Below are 21,831 nucleotides of genomic sequence, written 5' to 3'. Positions count from 1 at the left end.
CACATGCTGAGGAAGGATACTAGGTTACCTCTCTCCGTGTTTTCTGGCAAGCCCACCAGTCTCACGTTCAGGCGGCGCTGTCGATTTTCCATGGTCTCCACTGATCTGGCGAGTGCTAGCATCTTTCTTTGAGTGGTTGCCGAGACATTAGCTAGGTTGTTCAGTTGGTCCTCCGCGGAACTTATACGGGATTCTGCTCCACCTAGTCTTTCGGAGAAGGATTCTAAGGCTTCTTTGTTTTCGTGATTTGAGGTGATAACTTCTTTGAGCTGGGCAGAGAAGTCTTTTCGGAGAGCGTGAATAGCTGCTAAAATTCCGTCATCCCTAGCTTGGGTTTCTGTAGCTAGTCCATGTGCTAACTCCAACTCGTCATCTTTCTTCTTCTCTTTACCTCTTGAACTGGGTTTACTCAACTTCATTTTGGATCCTCCTTATATCGTGCACTTATATCACTCGACTAAGACTTTTTACAAACTCATACGAACGGGTTTACATTTATATATGATATATTTTGCCGGAGCACATGGGTTCTGTGACTTCTCACGTCCACGTCATAACCGTAAACCCCGCAAGCTTTATTCTTACCTTGAAGTTCACTTTGCTGTTGTTTGTCGAGCAGGTGTGTTGACTTCTGACCACAAACGTGAAATGGCAGAATTCGTGGGGTGAAATTGAGTCACGTGACCACCACTACTTTGCAGAGTAATACAACGATACAATGTTTGTTGTGTGCATTTACTTCAGAAGATTGGCTGAGATTACGCAGATACAGCTTGTTAAGGAAGACAATGCACAATGTTTTGTCACTTAAACAATACAAATCAAGTCCAGGACTAGAATTGTTCATGTTGAGATAAAAACATAAATTTTCATTGTTAATATCATAGATTTAATTGTGTTACATATACATCTTCTCATAATCACTTTTATCAGTGCATGCAAACTGTGTCACAATCGTGCACAAATAATGATGAAACATCAGAGCATTATCTCCTATTCAGCCTAATTGAGTCACCTGAGACGATATTTTCAGAAAGATATGACACTGATTTGGCCACTTATCTAATCGTACTGTCCTGTGTATTTTGTAAAATTGTATTATTCCCCATGTAGCTGACCCCAGCCGGACAATGGTGAAGCGTACTGATGTTTCAGAAATCTTTTATTTTTGAACACAAATGTTCCTTTTTCCATAAAGATCCGGAAATCACCGTAAGAGCTATGGAACAAATACAACAGAAATGAGCTCTTACCAATGCACAAATTAATTAAAATAAAGTCACTAAACATGTAATTAAAGCCTAAATAAACACAAAGTACCTTGTTCCCGTTCCAGCTATGAGTTTAGCAGTCCGTAAAGTGGATTGAAGAGTAAACAAACATGAACTCCTTCTCCTTCAGTAAACCGTAAAACTCACGGACTTTTTGCGATGTCAAGTTGCGACAGGTACATCTATTTCCGGTCTCACCCGAAGAACTTCAAAATAAAAGGACCAAAAAAAAACATGCAAAGGCACTTACAAATAAATTCGTGCAGGAACTAGTCAACATATTAATGGAATGTTTTCAGAGTCATTTACACACCAATATAAGGGAACAAACATTTTAATTGTATTCCTTTTAGTTACATGGAATGTCTCCACTTGCCCATTCTGTGCTATGGTTCAGGGATGTTAGGTAACAATTTAGATAAGTTAATACAAACATATGTCATTGTTTAGACACATGTCAAAATGATTTCTGCCTCAGTTACTTTAAATGAATTGGACACATGCAGATTGGGATTTTTAAAGCCCAAATCAACCAATATGGTTTTCCCATCTATATGCCAACAGAAGCTGATGTTACTGTCAGAGTATTTTGTTTTATAAATAATAATACGGTTTCATTTAGTAGTTTTTACAGATCATCATGTTAATTAAAACCAAAATGAATAGGGAACAAAAATGTCAAGATCAGCGAACCAAGCATGGAAGAATTTGTAAATGCTGGTAAGTCATACTCCATTGTAACAAGGAAAGTGGATGTGTCATTGACTTTTGAGTGGCTCATTTTCTGGCAAGCTACATTTAGTGGCAAAGTCAAAAGATATCACTGTGTTTTGGGTTTATACTTTGTTATTTTTGTTTTCTCGTATATATATATATTTTTTCCCCCTAAGCTTTCATCAAGTTCTCCATGCCACCTGTCACTGAAGGCATCAGAGTGTACGATGAGACGGGAACAGAGGTGGATGGCAAAGTAGCACAGCAGCCCAACGCTGGTGTCTTCACTATCAGATTTGACTTTGGTAAACTTGTTCGATCTTGATTACCATTACTTTCTGCATAGTTCATGGAATGTTGACTAAGACTCAGTTACCCTTTTGAGGTTATGAAACCCATCAAATTCTAGATGTTTTTCTCTCCCCTTTCTCCTGAAACTACACATAGATCTCCAGGGAACATCTTCGTCTGCCAGTCCACTGCTTGATGCCAATGCATTCATACATTGTCAGATTCATGTAATGTGTTTATGTAACTCTGTAATGCTGTTCATTCTGTACACATGACATCTATTGCTTCTGTCCATCCGGGGAGAGGGATCTTCCTCTGTTGCTCTCCTGAAGGTTTCTTCCCTTTTTTCCCTGTCAAAGGTTATTTTTGGGGAGTTTTTCCTGATTCGATGTGAGGTCAAAGGTCAGGGATGTCGTATGTGTACAGATTGTAAAGCCCTCTGAGGCAAATTTGTAATTTGTGATATTGGGCTATACAAAATAAACTGAATTGAAACTGAATTGAATGCATCGCTGTTGGTTCAATCTGCATTGAGCAAGAAACCTGGTGGAGACCATGTTGTCAGGGAGTACAACCAAACAAAAGGTCTGACTGACTAGTTGTGTGGTGATTTAGAGACTGGACTGGGTTTAAGTTTACAGCCTGACACGCTGTTGCATTGCTTTGTGTCCAATGAATGAACTCAAAATGAGACTTGTTTTCCCAACTACTTGTTTCATTCATTTTAAAGTGTCATTCTTCAATTGTCATTGCTATGAAATGTATTGTAAGCATTGCCGTTAATATACTTGTTCACTCTGCCCTTATCAGGATGGCACCGCCACGGCATGTGAGAGAGATGTATGCTAAAGGCATAGTTCCCATACCTGATGGATCCATATTCCAACAATGGATATGTAAGTATTTGCATGGGTGCTTTAGGGGGTAATCCAGGTAGCCGGATGAGATCGCGCTAGATAACCAATACATTTGGCTGTTTGTATGAAACTTAATTCTAAAATCCAACTTCAATATTTGATAATAAAAAGTACAATTAATCAAATTTTATAATAATGTTTACCAATTAGCTAAATCAAAAATTGTTGTCTGTCTGGGGTAATCCTACTCTCATATCCACCTAGAGAAAGTTCCCATTGTTTTTTGTATTTTCCTCAGGGTGATGTTATGCAATTTAGCAATGGTTATAAGGGAGTTATTGTTATTCAACTACACTACCACAGAGACTTGCTTGGTAGATTCAAGATGATGGTAATGTTTGTTCTAGAGTGAAAATGGCTTGAATTGTATGTGTACCCTCTAAAATGCACTTTAAAATACACATTTGTCAGTGTTTACAGTAATAAAGATTGTACTTTTCCATGTCTTTTCATCTTTTTAACAAAGTGAGGTTTTTTCGTTGCACAATGTAACAGTTCCTAAAGATGTTTATTGTTTTTAATAAATTGTTAATAAGACCTAATGGTGTTTCTTGTTTTTTCTCCTGCAAACGTTTTTTGTATCACTGTTAACTGTGTTAGCTGTTCAGTTTATTTTTAAAATGTACATTGAAAATACGGTGTTGGGTAAGAATCACACTAATAGGGAGTAATAAATACATGAGTAAATGTGTTTTAACACTGGCACGAGTCAGCTAAAAATCAACACTATTTATAGTAATTTCTTAAATCTAAGTTGTGGAATTGATCTAACACTCATGAAGAGTAACTTAATCAGAGTTCATTTTGATTAACACTAGTCCGAGTGTCAAATGTAAATAACGCTACAAGTGTTATTTACATCCTAGTGTCAAATCTGAGTAACACCTCTCAGTGTAGTGTAAAATATTAACTCTTACCAGAGTTGCATTGACTCTGAAATGTTAACACTATGTTCAGTGTTAATTTAACACTCTGTAGATAGGGACCATATGTTCACTGGCTTAGTGTTAAAATATACTCTAAGTGTTAAATTGACACTGCCATTTTTACTGTGAACTCATGGGCTTTTGCAGCCGAGAAGGTCTGCGACCATCGGGCATTAGACGTTTTTTCCTGCATGGACACTGGAAACTCTGCTTTGCAAACAGTCCACCAATTCCTGAAACCACTGTGTGGCACTAATAAACATGCATTATGCTGCTCTCTATCAACTGTAGATGACGTCAAGTAAATGTCATGTAAATCAGATGCTGTTTGTCACATAACACTGAACAATTTGCTTTTAGACATTCTCAGGCCATGGCTGTCATTAAGCATGACATGTTTGGGACAGATTTGAGCAAGTCCAAAGGAGTTACAGTCAGGGCCATGAGTATGTGCCACTGTGTCTCAGTGGTGAGCAGGGTCGTCTTTCAATCAGAGGATCGGCGGTTTGATCCTCGGCTCCGCTAGCCCATGTCGATGTGTCCTTAACCCCAAATTGCTCCCGTAGCTGTGCCTACGGTGTGTGAATGTTAGTTACTGCTGATGTGCAGGTGGATCCTTAGCCCCTCCCATCAGTGTATGAATGATGTCATGTAGTGTTAAAGCGCTTTGAGTGGTCGGAAGACTAGAAAAGTGCTATACAAGTACAGGTCCATTTATTTGGACTGTGACCCAATCTTTCTTATTTTCCTTTTTACACAACTTTACACATATTTAAAATTATGCAGTAATGTAAATGTAAATGTGGTTGAAGTGTAGACTTTCAGCTTTTAATTCAATGGATCTAACAAAACTATCGTATTATTCATTTAGGAATTAGAACCATTTTTACAGTCCCCCACTTTTTCAGAGGCTCAAAAGTAATTGAATAATTGTCCTTCAATCAGAGAATCGGGGGTTTGATCCTACAGTACATGTCGATGTGTCCTTGGACAAGACACAACATTGCTCCCGTAGTTATGCCTACGGTGTATGAATGTTAGTTATTCCTAATGGGCATGTGGCACCTTGCATGGTAGCTCCTCCCATCAGTATTTGAATGGGTAAATGACGACAAGTCATTAAATGACGACAAGTCATTAAAGTGCTTTGAGTAGTCTGAAGATTAGAAAAACGCTATACAAGTACAGTCCATTTACCAATTACTTGATTTTCAATAATCACCAATAAAACCCCAGCAGTTTTGCACGTTGTGCTGCTTCACATACATTTACTAAAATAGAAGGTGAGCAGGAAGATGCCTTCACTGTCCATGGCACCTTGCACTTTGCAATTATAATTCAAACTGATGTTGCAAGATATTAAATTGAGGGTGCAATGCATGCTTTGGCATCATTGTCTTACTCTCCATCAGGGTGGAAATGGTATTACCAATTGTGGCAATCACAACAGTCAATAAGAAATGTTCATCAGCAATTTATGTTTTTGCTTTGTGGAACCAGTCTTCATCAGCGAGTCATGTGGTTTTTTTAAGGCCAGGGAGTGTCTGACAGCTCAGACATGCTGACTCAGACGTGCTGAGGTGTTTTTTTCACAATGAGGCTGATTGAGGGCCTGGTGTCACAGAAGAGAGGTTACTAAGACACCCTGCTTCCTCACAGCTTAATTTCAAAGTGCTACTGGAGTGAGGAGATTAGAATGAGTGGGGTGCTGGGAGTGAGGGGGCAGGGTGTGAGAGTGAGGCGCCAAACAACAGAGGTTGCTACAGAGCTCAGTAATCGTACGCTCAGAGGACGACTGTGATAAGACATAAAAGACACCCGATTTAAGGGAAACCCTCACTAAATGAAAGGAGAGGAAGTGGTTATAAGAAAAGACACTACGTCTCACTTTCCTTTGTTGAAAATGTAATCTGTAAGGTAAATAAAAGATATAACGTTATAAACTACAGCGGCCGAAAACAACAGTTGGGGAGGAGAGACATGGATCCAGACATTTATTTCACGTTTATTCTTTTGTCTGTTTTGCACAGCTTAAGCACACTACTTACAAGCTGATATTATTCGCCAATCATATCAATCTGTCTCCTGTAAGCTGATTGTAGAAAGTGCAATCCCCTCACTGTGGTGATCAGACAGCTGGGGCCCAGGTACATAATGTATCCTGGAATAATTATGGGATTTAGGCTTTGTAATTGGATGTTAGGCTTTGTAATTGCTTTCATTGTGACTGTGTTGAGTGTTTGACATAGCTGTACTCCCAGTACACAATGCCCGTGGGCACTCCTGTCATGTTACTGCAATCCTCATGGCACTTTCTGCTCTCAAGAGAGGTAACATTTGTTCTAAGTGTGCAGGGATTGTGTCTGTCTGTCTGTTTGTACCTGGACAGTGAAGAGTCTGGGTGGTTGCTTCTTCCTTAGATCCTCCATCACTCAGTATCAGGTACTCTTAGAGTATGGAATTATTAAAAAAGATCAAATAAAAAATAATTAAAATATTTACAGAAATAATATCTTGCAACCATATTATAATAGTAAAATGTTATTATCAAATGAACTAAATTAGTCAGGTTTTGATCAATTACAGGTCTACCTGGGGAAAAAAAGAAAAACAAGAATCCAACAATTAATAAAGGAAAGGGGAAAGAAAGTTGTGTTGGTGTGGTTGATTATATTAGGTAATGAATTTTTAAAGTAAATCTTTTGTCTTTTCTGTTTTCAAAGTCAGTGTATTTTTTGAGTATATTGTTCATCAGGAAATGAGTTGTGACCTCCTGTCTGTTACACTGGGAGCAGAGGCCCTCCTCCTCTGGCAGCCAGCTCTGTCTATGCAGACCCTTCTCTACAACTAGCTATACTTTTCTACACAGTCTTAATTTCTGAATGTTTTACCGTAGTCAGATGATTTGCTTATGTGAAGTACCTCTTTAGTTGTTTCCTACCAATATATGAAATAGTTTTCTTTTTGTTTGTTAATTTCTTTGTTTTGGCTTGATTGGGTTGGTGTTGTGGTCCTGAGGCTGAGGGGACTCTTCTTTGGCTTTAGCTCTTGGGAGGTTTGGGCTGTGTGATGGTATGTCTGGGGGTCGCTAACTTTGAGGTGATTTGTAAATTATTATTATTATTATGTATGTTATTTTATTCCATATGAGAGGATATATATACAAGCAGAACTCTGGTGTCTTTCCCTGGACGTGCAGGATGATTTATAGAACTCAGGATGGAAATATTTGATTATTGTTGTCCCATTTGTCAAATTATGATATAACTTTGCTCACAAGATATTATTGTCACAGAGACTTATAGGTTCTAATAGAAATTGGAAATATTTTAGTCAGCAAATTGGAATGTTAAAATGTTATATTTTCCCAAATATAAATTGTATTTTCCTAACCTCTGGACTGCTTCTGAAATATAGTACATGGATTTGCATTTGTAAAGCGGCTCTTTCGTTTTCCAACCACTTCCCTGCTACAAAGCAACATATTCATTTGTTTGGAGGGATGTTTGTGTCCACCTAATATACAATCCAATATTACCTCATTTCTCCACCAACTCTCCAGCAAATATCTGTCTCTTTAGCTGGTAATTGCTCAACTATTTCCACTAGCTAGACTAACTGTGTGTATCTGCTGTTGCCTCCTGAGCAGGTGTTCTGTGGATTTATCTGAGCTTTTCACTGACAACAGCTGTCTGCTGCTGCTCTAAACCATGTTGAAGAGAGCGCTGAGACTGAACCAAATAAACTAAGCTCCATCCATCAAAAATTATATTCTGAATAGAATGCCTTTTGCTTTGTTGACTAGTCGTATTGCAAATTATTCTGACATCCCACAGTGTTTCCAACTAGTACAGGCGACTGTGTCTCAGTGGAAGAGCAGGGTTGTCCTTCAATCAGAGGATCGGCGGTTCGATCCCCAGCTCTGCTAGCCCATGTCGATGTGTCCTTCAGGCGTGGGAAAGTTACCATGCAAGGTGCCACCTTGCATGGTAACCCCTGCCATTATTAGAATATGGATTCACCAAACAAGATTATAGGCAACCATAACAAAAGGTGTCATCCTCCATTCGTTTTGTCATGAAAAGATCTATTTTTATTTCAGCCGTCTTTTACATTCTTCCCTCTGCTCCTATGAGAGACCGTCCAGCCAGAGGGACATATTGCACCATCCTAAAAATACCCTGATGTGGTCAGGTCTGGGTCACAAGCCCTCAGGCAGCAGGCAACACTGCTCCACTGTGGGCTCATCCAGCTCTCTAAATTGACACGACTCCATTCATTCTGCTTAGCTTTCACAAAGAATGTTTATTATTTTCAAGCTGTCATCAAAGGCCTCAGAGCCTAGAGTTGTACATCATCATTGGGAGGGTTAGATCATGATTAGAGTTTATGTCATCAATGAATAGGAAAATAACTTTGCCAGTTCATTATATTCATAACACTGTCTGCTTCATGCCTTCAAATGAAAAAGTATCAGAATTGATTATGATCATAAGTATAAAGTTCAACGGCATCCTCAACGGCTTCAGCCAAAACACTTTGATTACTTACTGTATTTGTCCCTCCGCTTTTGCTGAAGCTCAGCCCTGCTAAATATGGCTAAATATGCAGCTGGTGGGACCACACCCAAACCTACATTAGCCTGCCCCTTTGCTTGTTAAAACCAACGTGTGTGTGTGTGTGTGTGTGTGTTAACATAACGTGACAAACTAACATAACGTTATGCAACATAATGTACTTAAATCATGTATCATACTTAAGTTATGTAACACATTTATTTATGTGGCAGTGGGGTGTGGCTAGGCTCAGCTGCAGAGTGGGTGGAGCGGGGGGGGGAGGTTCAGAGAACAGTGTCATGATGTGTAAATGAGCCTCAGCTGGGATCAATTGTGTTTTGTGTTCCATATAAGAACAGGAGTAGCTGGAGAGGGGGGAGAGCGGGTAGCGGAGGCCCGGATCGGTCGCTACCAGAAGCGTGACAAATAAATAAATAAAAACTGTTACTGCCCTCACAATTTTGTGTGTTGCCCTCTTTGGTGCCTGCCCGAGACTCGAACCTGTTACAGTGGAGCCAAACGTGGGTGGGCATATGGAGCACCGGGAGCAGCACGCCAAGGGGCTGACCCAGCCGATGGTGGCGCTGGGGCAGATGCTGGCGGGGATCGCAGCCATGCAGCACGAGCAGGTGGAGATGAACCGACTTTTTCTGAGGGCTCTCCAGGACCAGGCTGAGAGGCAGCCCTTCGCCCTGGAGCAGATCGCCGCCCGGTCAGCTGCAGCTCCACCGGCAGCGAGGCCCTCCGCACTGGCGGGGATCACCCTGCACAGGATGACCGCAGCGGATGACACACAGTCGTTCCTGGACTGTTTCGAGGCTACAGCGGGGGCGTGTGGCTGGCCTGAGGCAGAGTGGGCGGTCCGCCTCCTGCCTCTTCTGGCCGGGGAGGCACAGACAGCGGCTCTGGGGCTGCCCCCGGTAAGCAGGCAGGTGTACGCAGACGTGCGTAAAGCCGTCATAGAGCGGCTGGGCCTGTCTCCGGAGGACCACCGGCGGAGGTTCCGGGAGGCCAGGCTGGGGTCCGAGGACCGACCATTTGTTTTCGCCCAGCAGCTGAAGGACGCCGCCACCAGATGGCTGCAACCGGGAGGCTCGGTGGGGGCCAGCACCCCTCCCTCGGGTCCCCGATCCACCAACCATGGCCAACACCGGCACTCTTCCTGACCTACAGGGGGGTTCTCAAACACCAGGGCAGGAGTGTTGGAGGTGCGGGCAGCCCGGGCACCTCCGGAGAGAGTGTCCGCTGATGGAGGTGGGCCAGGTGATCCGGGTTGCCGGCCCTCCAACACCTTCCCCCGTTCCGGGAGCGACGTACCGCGTTCCGGTAAGAATCCAGGGGGGTACACATCAGGCGATTCGGGCTGTACGCAGTCTATGATCCACCAGAGCCTGGTTCGGCCCGGGGCATTGGTGGAGGCATTGTGGGTGAAAATAAGGTGTGTGCATGGGGATGTTCACAAGTATCCTATGGTGTCAGCGGAAATTAGATACGGGGGGAAAAAGCATAATGTGAAGGTCGCAGTTAGCTCCCACCTTACGTACCCCCTAATCTTGGGAACAGATTGGCCGGGGTTTAATAAATTAATGGGACAGGCTGCGGGGGTGCGTTCACGACCGACAGGGATATGTGATATCTGTGCTGTGCTCGGCGGCGACGCGAGGTCGTCCGACACTGGAGACGGGGAGGGGGAACCGGTGGAGCCTCCTGTGGAGACTCCACCGGCTCCCGAGTTTCACTCCATGGAGGATTTTCCACTCGAGCAGTCTCGTGACGATACTCTACGCTCAGCCTTCAACCAAGTGATACGAATTGATGGTCAGTTGGTGCGCCCTGACGCAGCGCAGTCATATCCACACTTTTCATTGATTAGGGACAGACTGCACAGAGTGAGCCGTGACGCTCAGACAGGAGAGGAAAGCACCCAGTTGCTGGTGCCGAATGATTTTCCAGGCGGCTCATTATAACCCGATGGCTGGTCACATGGGATATGAAAAAACACTGGACCGGATAATGACCCGATTTTATTGGCCGGGCATCCGGGCAGATGTGCGCCGTTGGTGTGCGTCCTGCCCGGAGTGTCAATTGGTAAATCCCGCGGCCATTCCGAGGGCGCCTTTGCGTCCTCTGCCATTAATGGAGGTTCCGTTCGAGCGAATCGCTATGGACCTCATCGGGCCATTTCACCGGAGTGCACGCGGATATCGCTTTGTATTAGTCCTGGTGGATTACGCAACACGATATCCGGAGGCAGTGCCGTTGCGCAACATTTCTGCAAAGAGTGTCGCGCAGGCGCTGTTTCAGGTCATCTCCCGAGTCGGAATCCCGAAAAAGAGATTCTGACTGACCAGGGCACCCAGTTCATGTCAAGAACACTTAGAGAACTTTACGGGTTACTGGGCATTAAGTCTATTCGGACCAGTGTGTACCACCCACAGACAGACGGTCTGGTGGAGCGTCTGAATAAGACTTTGAAGTCCATGGTCCGTAAATGTATTAATGACGATGAACGTAATTGGGATAAATGGCTTGACTCTCTGTTGTTTGCAGTGCGGGAGGTCCCCCAGGCCTCCACGGGATTTTCTCCCTTTGAACTTTTGTTCGGCAGGACTCCGCGGGGGGTGCTCGACCTGATTAAGGAAAACTGGGAGGAGGGGCCGAGCACCAGCAAAAACGAGATCCAGTACGTCCTGGACCTGCGAGCAAAGCTCCACACGCTGGGTAGGATGTCACGTGAGAATTTGCTCCAGGCCCAAGAGCGTCAACAACGCCTGTACGACAGAGGGGCCAGGCTGAGACAATTCACACCGGGAGAGAAGGTACTTGTATTGCTTCCTTCTTCCAGCTCTAAACTCCTCGCCAAGTGGCAAGGGCCCTTTGTGGTCACACGGCGAGTGGGGGATGTCGACTATGAGGTGGTGCGTTCTGACAGGGGTGGAGCTACACAGATTTATCACCTCAACCTTCTGAAAGCGTGGAGGGAGGCGGAGTCTGTTTCTCTGGTGTCCGCGGTATCTGAGAGAGGAGCTGGGGCCTGAGGTCCCAAAATCCACCAATCCGGCCTCGCTCCTTTGTGAAGACCATCTCTCCGGGACCCAGAGAACAGACATTGCCCAGTTGCAAGAGCGGTTTTCTGACGTGTTTTCTCTCCTGCCAGGAGGCACAAACCTCATCATGCACCAGATTGAGACTCCTCCGGGGCGTGACGGTGCGGTTACGGCCCTACAGGTTACCTGAACACAAGAGAAAAGTGGTTCAGAGGGAATTGGCTGCTATGCTGGAGATGGGGGTAATAGAAGAGTCACACAGTGCCTGGTGTAGCCCCATTGTTCTTGTGGTCAAGAAGGATGGATCTATACGGTTCTGTGTGGACTATCGCAGGGTGAACGATGTGTCACGGTTCGATGCTTACCCAATGCCCCGGGTCGACGAACTCCTGGACCGACTGGGCACTGCGCGTTTCTTTACGACCCTGGATTTAACCAAGGGCTACTGGCAGATTCCTCTGTCGCCAGAGTCCAAGGAAAAAACGGCCTTCTCCACTCCGTTTGGTTTGTGCATATGCTGCCGCCTACTTGGATGATGTGATCATCCACAGCACAACCTGGGCGGAGCATATGCAGCGGGTGGGCGCGGTGCTGGAGTCCCTGAGGCAGGCGGGGCTGACTGCCAACCCGGGGAAGTGTGCAGTTGGACGGAGGGAGGTACGGTATCTGGGGTACCACTTGGGCGCCGGGCAGGTGCGCCCTCAGGTGGACAAGACGGCTGCCATCGCCGCCTGCCCGCCGCCCAAGAGTAAAAAAGAGGTGAGGCAGTTTTTGGGGCTGGCGGGTTATTACAGGCGGTTCATTCCGAATTTTGCAGAACTGACCACCCCCTTGACTGACTTGACCCGGAAAGGTGCCTCAGATCCGGTCCAGTGGACGGAGCAGTGCCGGTTGGCGTTTGAGAAGGTAAAACAGGCTCTCTGTGGGGAACCACTCCTTCACACACCTAACTTTTCTCTCCCTTTTACTCTGCAGACTGATGCGTCGAACAGAGGGCTGGGGGCCGTTTTGTCCCAGCAGGTAGAGGGGGTTGACCGCCCGGTCCTGTACATCAGCCAGAAGCTGTCAGAGAGAGAGGCCAGGTACAGCACAGTAGAGAAGGAGTGCCTGGCCATCCGGTGGGCGGTCGACTCCCTGCGCTACTACCTCCTGGGGCGCTCATTCACCCTCTGGTCGGACCACGCACCGCTGCAGTGGCTCCACCGCATGAAAGATACCAACGCCCGGATCACTCGGTGGTATCTGGCTTTACAGCCTTTTAATTTCAAAGTGATCCATAGGCCGGGGACGCAGATGATCGTGGCAGACTTCGTGGCAGGGGGGGGGGGAGTAGGTTAGGCCGGATGGCAACCTGACCTGTGTGTTTTGTGTTCCATATAAGAACAGGTGTAGCTGGAGAGGAGGGAGAGCGGGTAGCGGAGGCCCGGATCGGTCGCTACCAGAAGCGTGACAAATAAATAAATAAAAACTGTTACTGCCCTTGATATTAGTTTACATAAATAATTACAAAGAAATGTACGTTATTTTGCACTTGAACAACACTGAATAATATTTATTCTGTTACTAATAAATTCTGTAGCCTCATTTCTTCCTGTTAGAGGAAAAGCCTAATGATGGTGATACCTGTCCATCTGTCATCTGTCCCTCTCTCCACAACTCTTAACTAAACTTTAATAACTGAATATTTGTTCCTCTTCCATTTTACTTCCTGCAAACAACAACAGGTTCAGTGTATATTAATGAAGAGCAGGCACAACACTGTCTTGGTCCAGTTGTAAAGCTTTAATGAACAAACAGTTACGCCAGTGTTACAATTAACACAACAAGAGGCTGAGGGGAGTAAATGCCAATACAAATGTGTCACTAGTCTAATACTTCATACTGGTAGAATAAATTATACTATGGTAACACACATGCCAAACAAAAAGCAGAACAAAACAAGCAGAGAATGGACCCAGAGGAAAACCGGAGGGGCTTCGGCGAATGAGCATATCTGTACATATTATTCTTAATGTCCTCCTTGGTTTGTTAGTGAAAAAATATTTACAAGGTAGAAGGCTAAAACAGCCAAATACAGAACAAAGAAAGAAAGAAAGGAAGGAAGGAAGGAAGAATACTAAGGAACTAAATAAATAGGGTAGGTGCACATTTTTTTGAAGTTTTTTTTTGTATGGAATGATGCGATGGGGGAATGATTCTCTGTATGGTCTCTGTTTTTCCTCCTGCCCATTAACCTTGAAGTGGTTTCAACTGACGATCACTACACCAAGCTGGATATGGTAGATCTTTGGACTATTGTGGTTCCTCTCCTGAGCAGTGCATAGTCCCTGTGGAGGGCACGGAGGGGTCGACAAACCCCTTTGAGTGCACTCAAAAGAATGCTTTATGCAGTTTAGTTTGTAATGGTTTAGTGTAGGTTTAAATTTTTTGAGGTTGACATTTCAGAAATCTGTGATTTACTTTATGACATTTCAAAAGACAAATGCATCTCTAAATATATTCTGAGATTCTGAATTGATTGGATCCACACTGTCATATTAAATCACTTGATTATTTGACACATTCTATGAACCAGAATTTAAAGCTGGTATTAAAATAATTGACAGGTAACACTCTGTTTCTACTGTTAAGACATTAAACTGTTATCACTCATTATTTCCAGTTCTTCCTCTACTGCAGTTTTTTTGACCACTGTTAAACTACTGTAAATAAAACGCAACTCTTCCTGCAGTTATTAATATTATTGTTAAATTAATATTATTATTATTATTATTAGCACATTGAATGGTGAGGATTATGCTATTTGCTTGAAGGTTTAATTTAAAAACATTTCTACAGGAAGTGAACAAAACAAGGTCACAACGTTGTAACCCTAGTTCTCTAAGCCTACTACTTGACTCTATGGGTCACCACATGCTCCAACCAGGAGCATGTGTACTGATGATTTGCATTAGCGTAGCAGAACGTGCATTAGCGATTTGCAGAATGTGAATCCCCAAATGCGTGCAAACCCCACAGTATATTAGGCAGCACACATCGGTATTTGACATCCTACTCTCTGGGCCCCCTTGGCATACGGCTCCCCCTGTGCTTTTAGAACTAAGGTAACGACCTTGTAACCTTTTTTCTAACACGCACTATATCCACCCTCTCATGGAATCTATGGGTACAGTGGGTGGAACCTAATGCATGCGATGACATAACATTGACCCAACAGACTACAGGTTTGTCCACTTTGCCCAAAGAAACTTATATTCAGGCTGGAGGAGCCGGACGATCTTCTCTATCTCTTAGCCACAGCCGCCCCTAGATGTTGAGTATTAATGTGTGCTGCCTTATATATTGTTCTAAGTATTTGGATTGGCATGTCCTGATTGGACGGTTATGCAATTTTTTTAGTGGCCGAATGCGTGCTCGTGGTTGGGGGAGAGTATTACCCATAGAGTCCAATAGAGGGCGGAGCTTGTGTGAGTTACTACATTCATGCTTATCAGTGATCAAAATAATAATGAAAAGGACAGTTTATCAAGTGGAGGAAGTGTTGAGTTTGTAATTTAAGACAGGAGTAGTTCAGAAAACGGGAGCTTCTTTTACTAAAATATGATGAAATATACTCATAGGGAGTAACAAAAATATGTCTCCAATGTAAGCCTGATGAAACCAGATGAAAGCCAGGTTTTCTTTGTAGTTGAGGTAAAGTCCATTATTTGAGAACTTACCACATTTACTTACACACTTAATGGTATTTACATTTACTGATGCACTCTACTGATTTGATTTAATTCCCAGTTTCCCCCCTAGTTCACTTAGGAAACCTCTGGATTTCAGAGATAGGCACTATCTAAGCGCAATCTGTAACCATTGTAAACTATACTTTAGTTGTCATGGGCAGATGACGTGAAGACATTGATGGTAAACAACTGTCAGGTAGGCTCAATATGAACATTTAGTTTGATATGTTGAAGAGAAACATTTTTTTGCGCAAACCTATAGAATGACCATCAATAACCTTGTTTGTATGTATAATCTAAACACCAGCACATTTTTTCAAGGTATGCCTCCGAAGAACGAGAGCTGCTCAGCAGGCAGTGGGAGGGATGGTGTGAATAAACAGCTTTATTTTAGTAGGAATGGAGAATTTCATACCCATACTCACACACTTGCATAGCAGCATGTGCCGTTTGCTGGGTTGGCCAATGAAAAACAGCTAATAGCGAATCGGGCTAATACAGCTAACAACTAATGAAATGAACACGCAGCGAAACTGTTTCTGTTCCGAGGAAGCTAAAACATTCAAGGAAGTGTTACACAGTGAAATACAGCTTAGCTAAATGAGTTTCTGCTGTGTGAGATGTGCGAGTAAAAAACTGCTTCTGATATGCTTGCGATCTAAATGGGGGCATTTGGTTTGTATTCAATCAATTATCACAGCAGTGGTCATAGCAGACACATCTGGCGGAGATCTCCACACCACTGAGTGCCCTTTTCTAGTTGGAGATGTGACTCTTCAAAATTAATTTCTTAGAGTCATTAAGGACAGTTGGCAAGTCATAGTACAACCCAGTTGTTGTGTCCTTATGTAAATGCAAGTAGATATTAAATTAACCAGAATCAAACCAAATTAAAAGAACAAAACTGTAAAGGTTTATACCAAGCTGCCGGGAAAATGTCCGCCTGCAATCAAGTGGGAATAGAATGTCCCACTGAATGTCAGCTGATCAGTCAGGAGCTTGCTTGACCTCCAACTACATGCACACAAGGGTTCCTGAAGGCTGACCTTTTTCTTTTTCTTTTTAAGCTGCCAATATTGTTTGCTGATATTCAACATCTATAAAGATGAATAGTTTCACATAAAAGATATGAAGTATTTAGGGTTGCCTTTGCATTTTATTCTTTCAAGATGAAAACATGTTCAAAACTTGGAACGCTAAAACTCAGCTGGGACCAATTTATAGGGTTGGGTATCGGTACCCAATACCTTTTTAAGGTATAGACTGAAATAACCCAGTACCAAGTAGTGTCAAAACTTCAGCCAAATAATTATTGATCATTTCCGTGCCCAGAGCTAGAAGAATAATTACTTTTTTGTATGGTTTTGCATGCAGTCAATCATAGAGAAACATGTGGTTGGCCCAGTACCTTGCACATTTTTGGGACAGTGTTAGGTCCGTCACGTGATGCCAGTGTGCCCAACAAAACTTTTTCCCATAGACTTACATTGGGAAAACGACGTCTGTAACTCAGTGGATTATTTTGTGGGGGGTAAATCAATGATCCAGTATGAACAGTTGATTAGCCATTATTTAAATAATTATGTCCTAAAAATTGTTCGAGGGAATGAACCTGTGAACAAGATTTTTTTTTTAAATTCTATATCTTCAAGTCCTGCGCCATGGAGTTTTATTATTTTATTCCGCCTTCAAAGCTGTATCCAGTTCTCTCTTTACATCCAAGCTCTTAAACTGGGAGATAACGGTGCTAACATCGAAAACAGAACTAACTACTGCAACTGTGTTGTCAGAGCTAACAATGTTAACTTGAGGGGGGAGTTATTACGCTTTTGCTACAACGCTATACATCGGTGGATGGCATTATCAGCGGTCGCTAAGCAGTGGAACACATGCACAGCTTCCATTAATAACGTGATGGGTATCAAATTAAGTAATGTACTGTCAATGTACTGTTTTTTTAAGGATACCCGACCGTACTATTCAGCCTATTTGGGTGGCAGTTTCTTCAAGACAGCAGCTCACAATTTTGATTTTACTGACCGTCTGTTGTTTAAATTCTCACTACTCATCTGTGATGCAGTGTGTGGTCAGAAGTACAACACACTTGAATTTGAGGTAGAATTCATCAGCTGTAATCATATCACATGTGCAGATATCGGACAACACAACCAGAAATATGCCAATGAATGAAACCCGATAATCAACTGACTTAGCAGAGAAATATCAAGTCAACAACCCAATAGATCCAAACCGACGGGAATTCCCTCTGGGTGCCATGAATTAAGACAGAAAAGAACACTATTATATGATAACATAATACATAATGTTGTTGTTTGCTGGCCCACAGAAAAACTGTTTTAGTCTAATATATTTTAAATAGCAAGTAATAGATTACACCCAGTCCAAAATACTTTGCTCGGGGTTCACAAAGTAATTGTTTATATTAATAGTTTAGAGTTATTCAGTTAAGTTAGAATTCACCAGTGCTGTGTAAAAAATGTAGTGCAATAAAAACAACAAATAAAAAACAAATGTTACAGTGGAAATCCTTGTTGTGGATTTGGTTGGTCCCATGGGGAATGTTTCAAGCATCATTCAATTCTTAACCACTGGAGAAACACTTTCATGTAGTATAAAAAAGCCAATTATCACCACTTTATAGTCAATCTATGACACACACACACACACACACACACACACACACACACACACACACACACACACACACACACACGGTCTCTGGGAGATTTGTATGGATGGCAGCAGGAGGTGCGGGTTGTGCTGGTAAGGTGTCATGTTGCATGCATGTCTGGTGGGCACTAGTAGGCCTGGCCAGTCTCGACCTGAAGCAGTCCCAGTACAGCTGAGTGGTCGGCCAGCTTCATCCTACGCTGACTGGACAGGCCGACGTTCTTCGCCAGGTAATCCACAGCAGCTGGAGAAGATCGGAGACAGGAGACAGTTAATAAGAATATAAGAAATAACCAGTCTTTGGTATAATGAACTCAAGGCTTAGCATAAGTTTGGAAATCTAAATAGAAATAAGGTCAAATGCACAATATTGCAGCCAACAAGCTGGAATATTTATAGGAGTGTTACAAAAACACTTTGTCACTATCTGTCAATAATATCAGCTAAACATACTATGGACCTCTTCAACCCCGGGTTTTAACTGGAACAACAGCAGGGTATTTGGGGAGGAAATTGTTACACAGTATTCTCTCATGACATGTAACACTGCGAAGACATTCACTAAAAGTCTGAATCATTTCATTCTTTTTCCTTTGGGGCCCAAACTAATTGAAATGTAAATAATACATTTGGTGTCTGAATTAAACTCTTTTCGTCTCTCTCAAAATAGTAATTATTGAAGGAAAGAAGAGCAATATTAACATTACAGGTGACCTCAAACTTCTGAGTTAGCACTAGTGAGTGTGTGTTTGCACATTGTTCCAGGTCTTCATTGAAGTTAATTGTTTTTTTACACTGAGTGAAATATGTATATTAATGCTTCTCCCAACTGACACCAAAAATGTCCCTGCTGAAAAATGAGACATGAACCAAACTTTCATGGGACCCTCTATTTTTCAAATTTGGTCATGTATGACAGACGACATAGTCAATCTATGACACACACACACAAAATAATAAAGTCATTTGGGGTCGGCTTTAGCTCATGGGGAGAGTGGTCGTCCCGCAACCACAAGTTAGCCGGTCCGATCCCCGCTCTCCCCATAGTTGCCCCCAGTTGCTCCCCAGGCGCTTCACTGCAGCCCACTGCTCCTTAATTAATAAATAAGGATGCAGAGAAGAATTTCCCCTCTGTGGGATCAATAAAGTGTACATTATTATTATTTATATGATAGTCAAGGGATTGAATTATCCCAAAAACCTACGGACAAATAAATTCAATTCAATTCAATTCAGTTTATTTTGTATAGCCCAATATCACAAATTACAAATTATCCTCAGAGGGCTTTACAATCTGTACACATACGACATCCCTGTCCCAGGACCTCACATCGAATCAGGAAAAACTCCCCAAAAATAACCTTTGACAGGGAAAAAAGGGAAGAAACCTTCAGGAGAGCAACAGAGGAGGATCCCTCTCCCCGGATGGACAGATGAATAGATGTCATGTGTACAGAATGAACAGCATTTACAAAGTTACATAAACACATTCAAATGAATATGACAATGTATGAATGGAACTCCAATCCATGAAACAGAAGGAGGTAGAGAGGAGGGGGCGGGGCATCAGCAGGGCCAACGCGGGAGGCCGGCTCACCAGGCATCAGACACCTCCAGGTCCAATGGACCATGAAGAAGCTAAGACTGGTGTGTTAGTACTGTCTGACTTGGTTCTGACTGAAGACATACATCTTTGAAAACAGGTTACAAATAGATATAGTTCTGTACTTAGCTTTTCTTGGATGGTAAATGTCACCTGTGAACATAATGCAGGCAGCATTTATGTTTCCAAAATGTATCTGGCAAAACCAATTAGTTGCAAACACACTGTTGTTTTGCTCTTGTGAGCAGCAGGATGTTGTCCAAATAAACAGCAGTGACATTTTGGTGTGGTGCTGCACAAGATTTGTTGACAAGAAGAAAAAAAAAACTGAATATCACTATACTTGAACATGCATTGTATTGCAGCAGCATTTGCTTTTTTTAATGTTTTTTATCATGTTTTTATGTGTTATACTGACTGACAAGAGAACACTGTTTGACAGACACACAAAAGGACCCAACAGTTTGGCTCCACAGACAGAAAGACAGGCATTCATCAGAATAACTGAGGTTGTTGCAAAGCTGGCATTAATGCTCAGCATATTTATCTGTCAGAGTGGTGGATGTTGCCCCTCCGTGGTTTAGCTGATGATAACTTCTCTTTCAAGGCAGGAGAGGAGGGCTGACAGCAGATGCGATGTGACATGGTGTGTTTGTTTGTGCATGGGAGTGTGTTGTGGCTATCAGGTGAAGATAAGCAAAGTATTTCAGTTGGGATGCTAGCGTGCACAGAAAGGAAACTGTCAGTCTGTGCTGAGAGATGGGAGAAAGAAGAGCACTTATGGGTGGGAAGGTATGTCTGCCAAAATGCCAGTCAACTCGACAGCAAGTGTGGGAGCAGCATCTGTGTGTGTGTGTGTGTGTGTGTGTGTGTTTCACAAGGGTTTAGTGAGGCCGTGTAAAGGAAGCTGTTTTTCCTGTCAACCAGCTTTATACCTTAAATCCCTGTTGAGCAGTCACGCTGAGAGTCCTTTGCCTCCAAGATTGAGCCTATCTGATAACACACACATGTATGCATGCACAAACACAGGTGCACGCAAGCACACACGCACACGTCTCAGCTATTTTGACAGTATATACTTTAATCTGTCAGGAGCTTCCTGCATTAGAACAAGAGAAGAGTCAAATGTCTGAAGTAAACTGTTAAATCTGTCTGCAGAAGGGAGAGGTGGGGGTGGAGGGCATCAGAGATATGTTCTTAAAGAAATGCTTTTTGATGTATAACTTGAGTTGTTTTGCTGTAGTAGTTAGCAATCGTACTGTTTATCAGACTCAGTTTGAAGGAAAATATCAGCAGTTTACTTTGGTGAGAAGAATGTGGCAGCACTGAAGGATTGGACAATTCAACATCTCGTGATTTACATTCAATGCCAATTACAGGTGTAAGCCAATAGGGACCTCTCAACTTACATCAGGCCTTTGTGAAGATGTGTGTGCCGACTAAAGCATTCTGCGCATACAACAGCATTAAGTCCTGGGTTGCAGTCGAATAGTCCAAAAATGACTCCTAATGTCTATTCCTAACCTCTTTTCGTTGACCTCTGTGGAAAACTTCCCAAACTGACGGCAAATTTTTTAAAGAAAATGCTAATGACCACACCCTGACCAAGGGTTTCCGCCAGAAGAAGAAGAAGAGACCCAGTGGAGAGTATCAACAACCGATCCGCACAACTGTAACTGTGGTTTAAAAAACATCTTCAAACTCATTTCCAGATTCTGAGGCGGGCTGCCGGGCTTACAAAACACTGCCAGAAACCCTGCCTGATCTTCAGAACATTTGTAAAAGTGGTTGTTGAAAATAATGGCACCTCATTAAATCCAATGGAATACATTATCAAATTCTGTTAGCAGGTCTCATACCTGTTATTTGCTGAACCTGACTGAAATGCATATGCAATTAGGAAAAAGACGCTCTGTCACAAATGACACACACACTGTGACTCCAGCCTAGTGCATCTGGTTGATAAAATAATCAAATATGCATGGGACAGAATGCGTTAAATCAACATCTACAGTAAATCAGGACACTGGTCAGGTGTGCACTTGGTATTTGATGTGTTTGTGCCACAGTGCATGTGGGATGCA

The 21,831-nt window shown here is 42.9% G+C and overlaps 1 protein-coding gene across 2 annotated transcripts in view; it reads right to left on the bottom strand.

Annotated features, from left to right (window-relative positions):
- Positions 1-18,272: 18,272 nt before the first annotated feature.
- The window catches only part of LOC117733321 (paired box protein Pax-7-like), a 56,610-nt gene continuing 53,051 nt past the window's right edge, over positions 18,273-21,831 (bottom strand). For both annotated transcript variants that reach the window (XM_034536873.1, XM_034536874.1), the window contains exon 9: positions 18,273-18,388. In XM_034536873.1, coding sequence (XP_034392764.1) covers positions 18,273-18,388 — 116 coding nt within the window. The remainder of the gene's footprint in view (positions 18,389-21,831) is intronic.

This window comes from Cyclopterus lumpus, chromosome 7, assembly GCF_009769545.1.
Source record: "Cyclopterus lumpus isolate fCycLum1 chromosome 7, fCycLum1.pri, whole genome shotgun sequence".
In the NCBI taxonomy this organism is placed as follows: Eukaryota; Metazoa; Chordata; class Actinopteri; order Perciformes; family Cyclopteridae; genus Cyclopterus; species Cyclopterus lumpus.
Note: the sequence above shows the minus strand (reverse complement) of the source record. Positions and strands in the feature narration are given on the sequence as shown.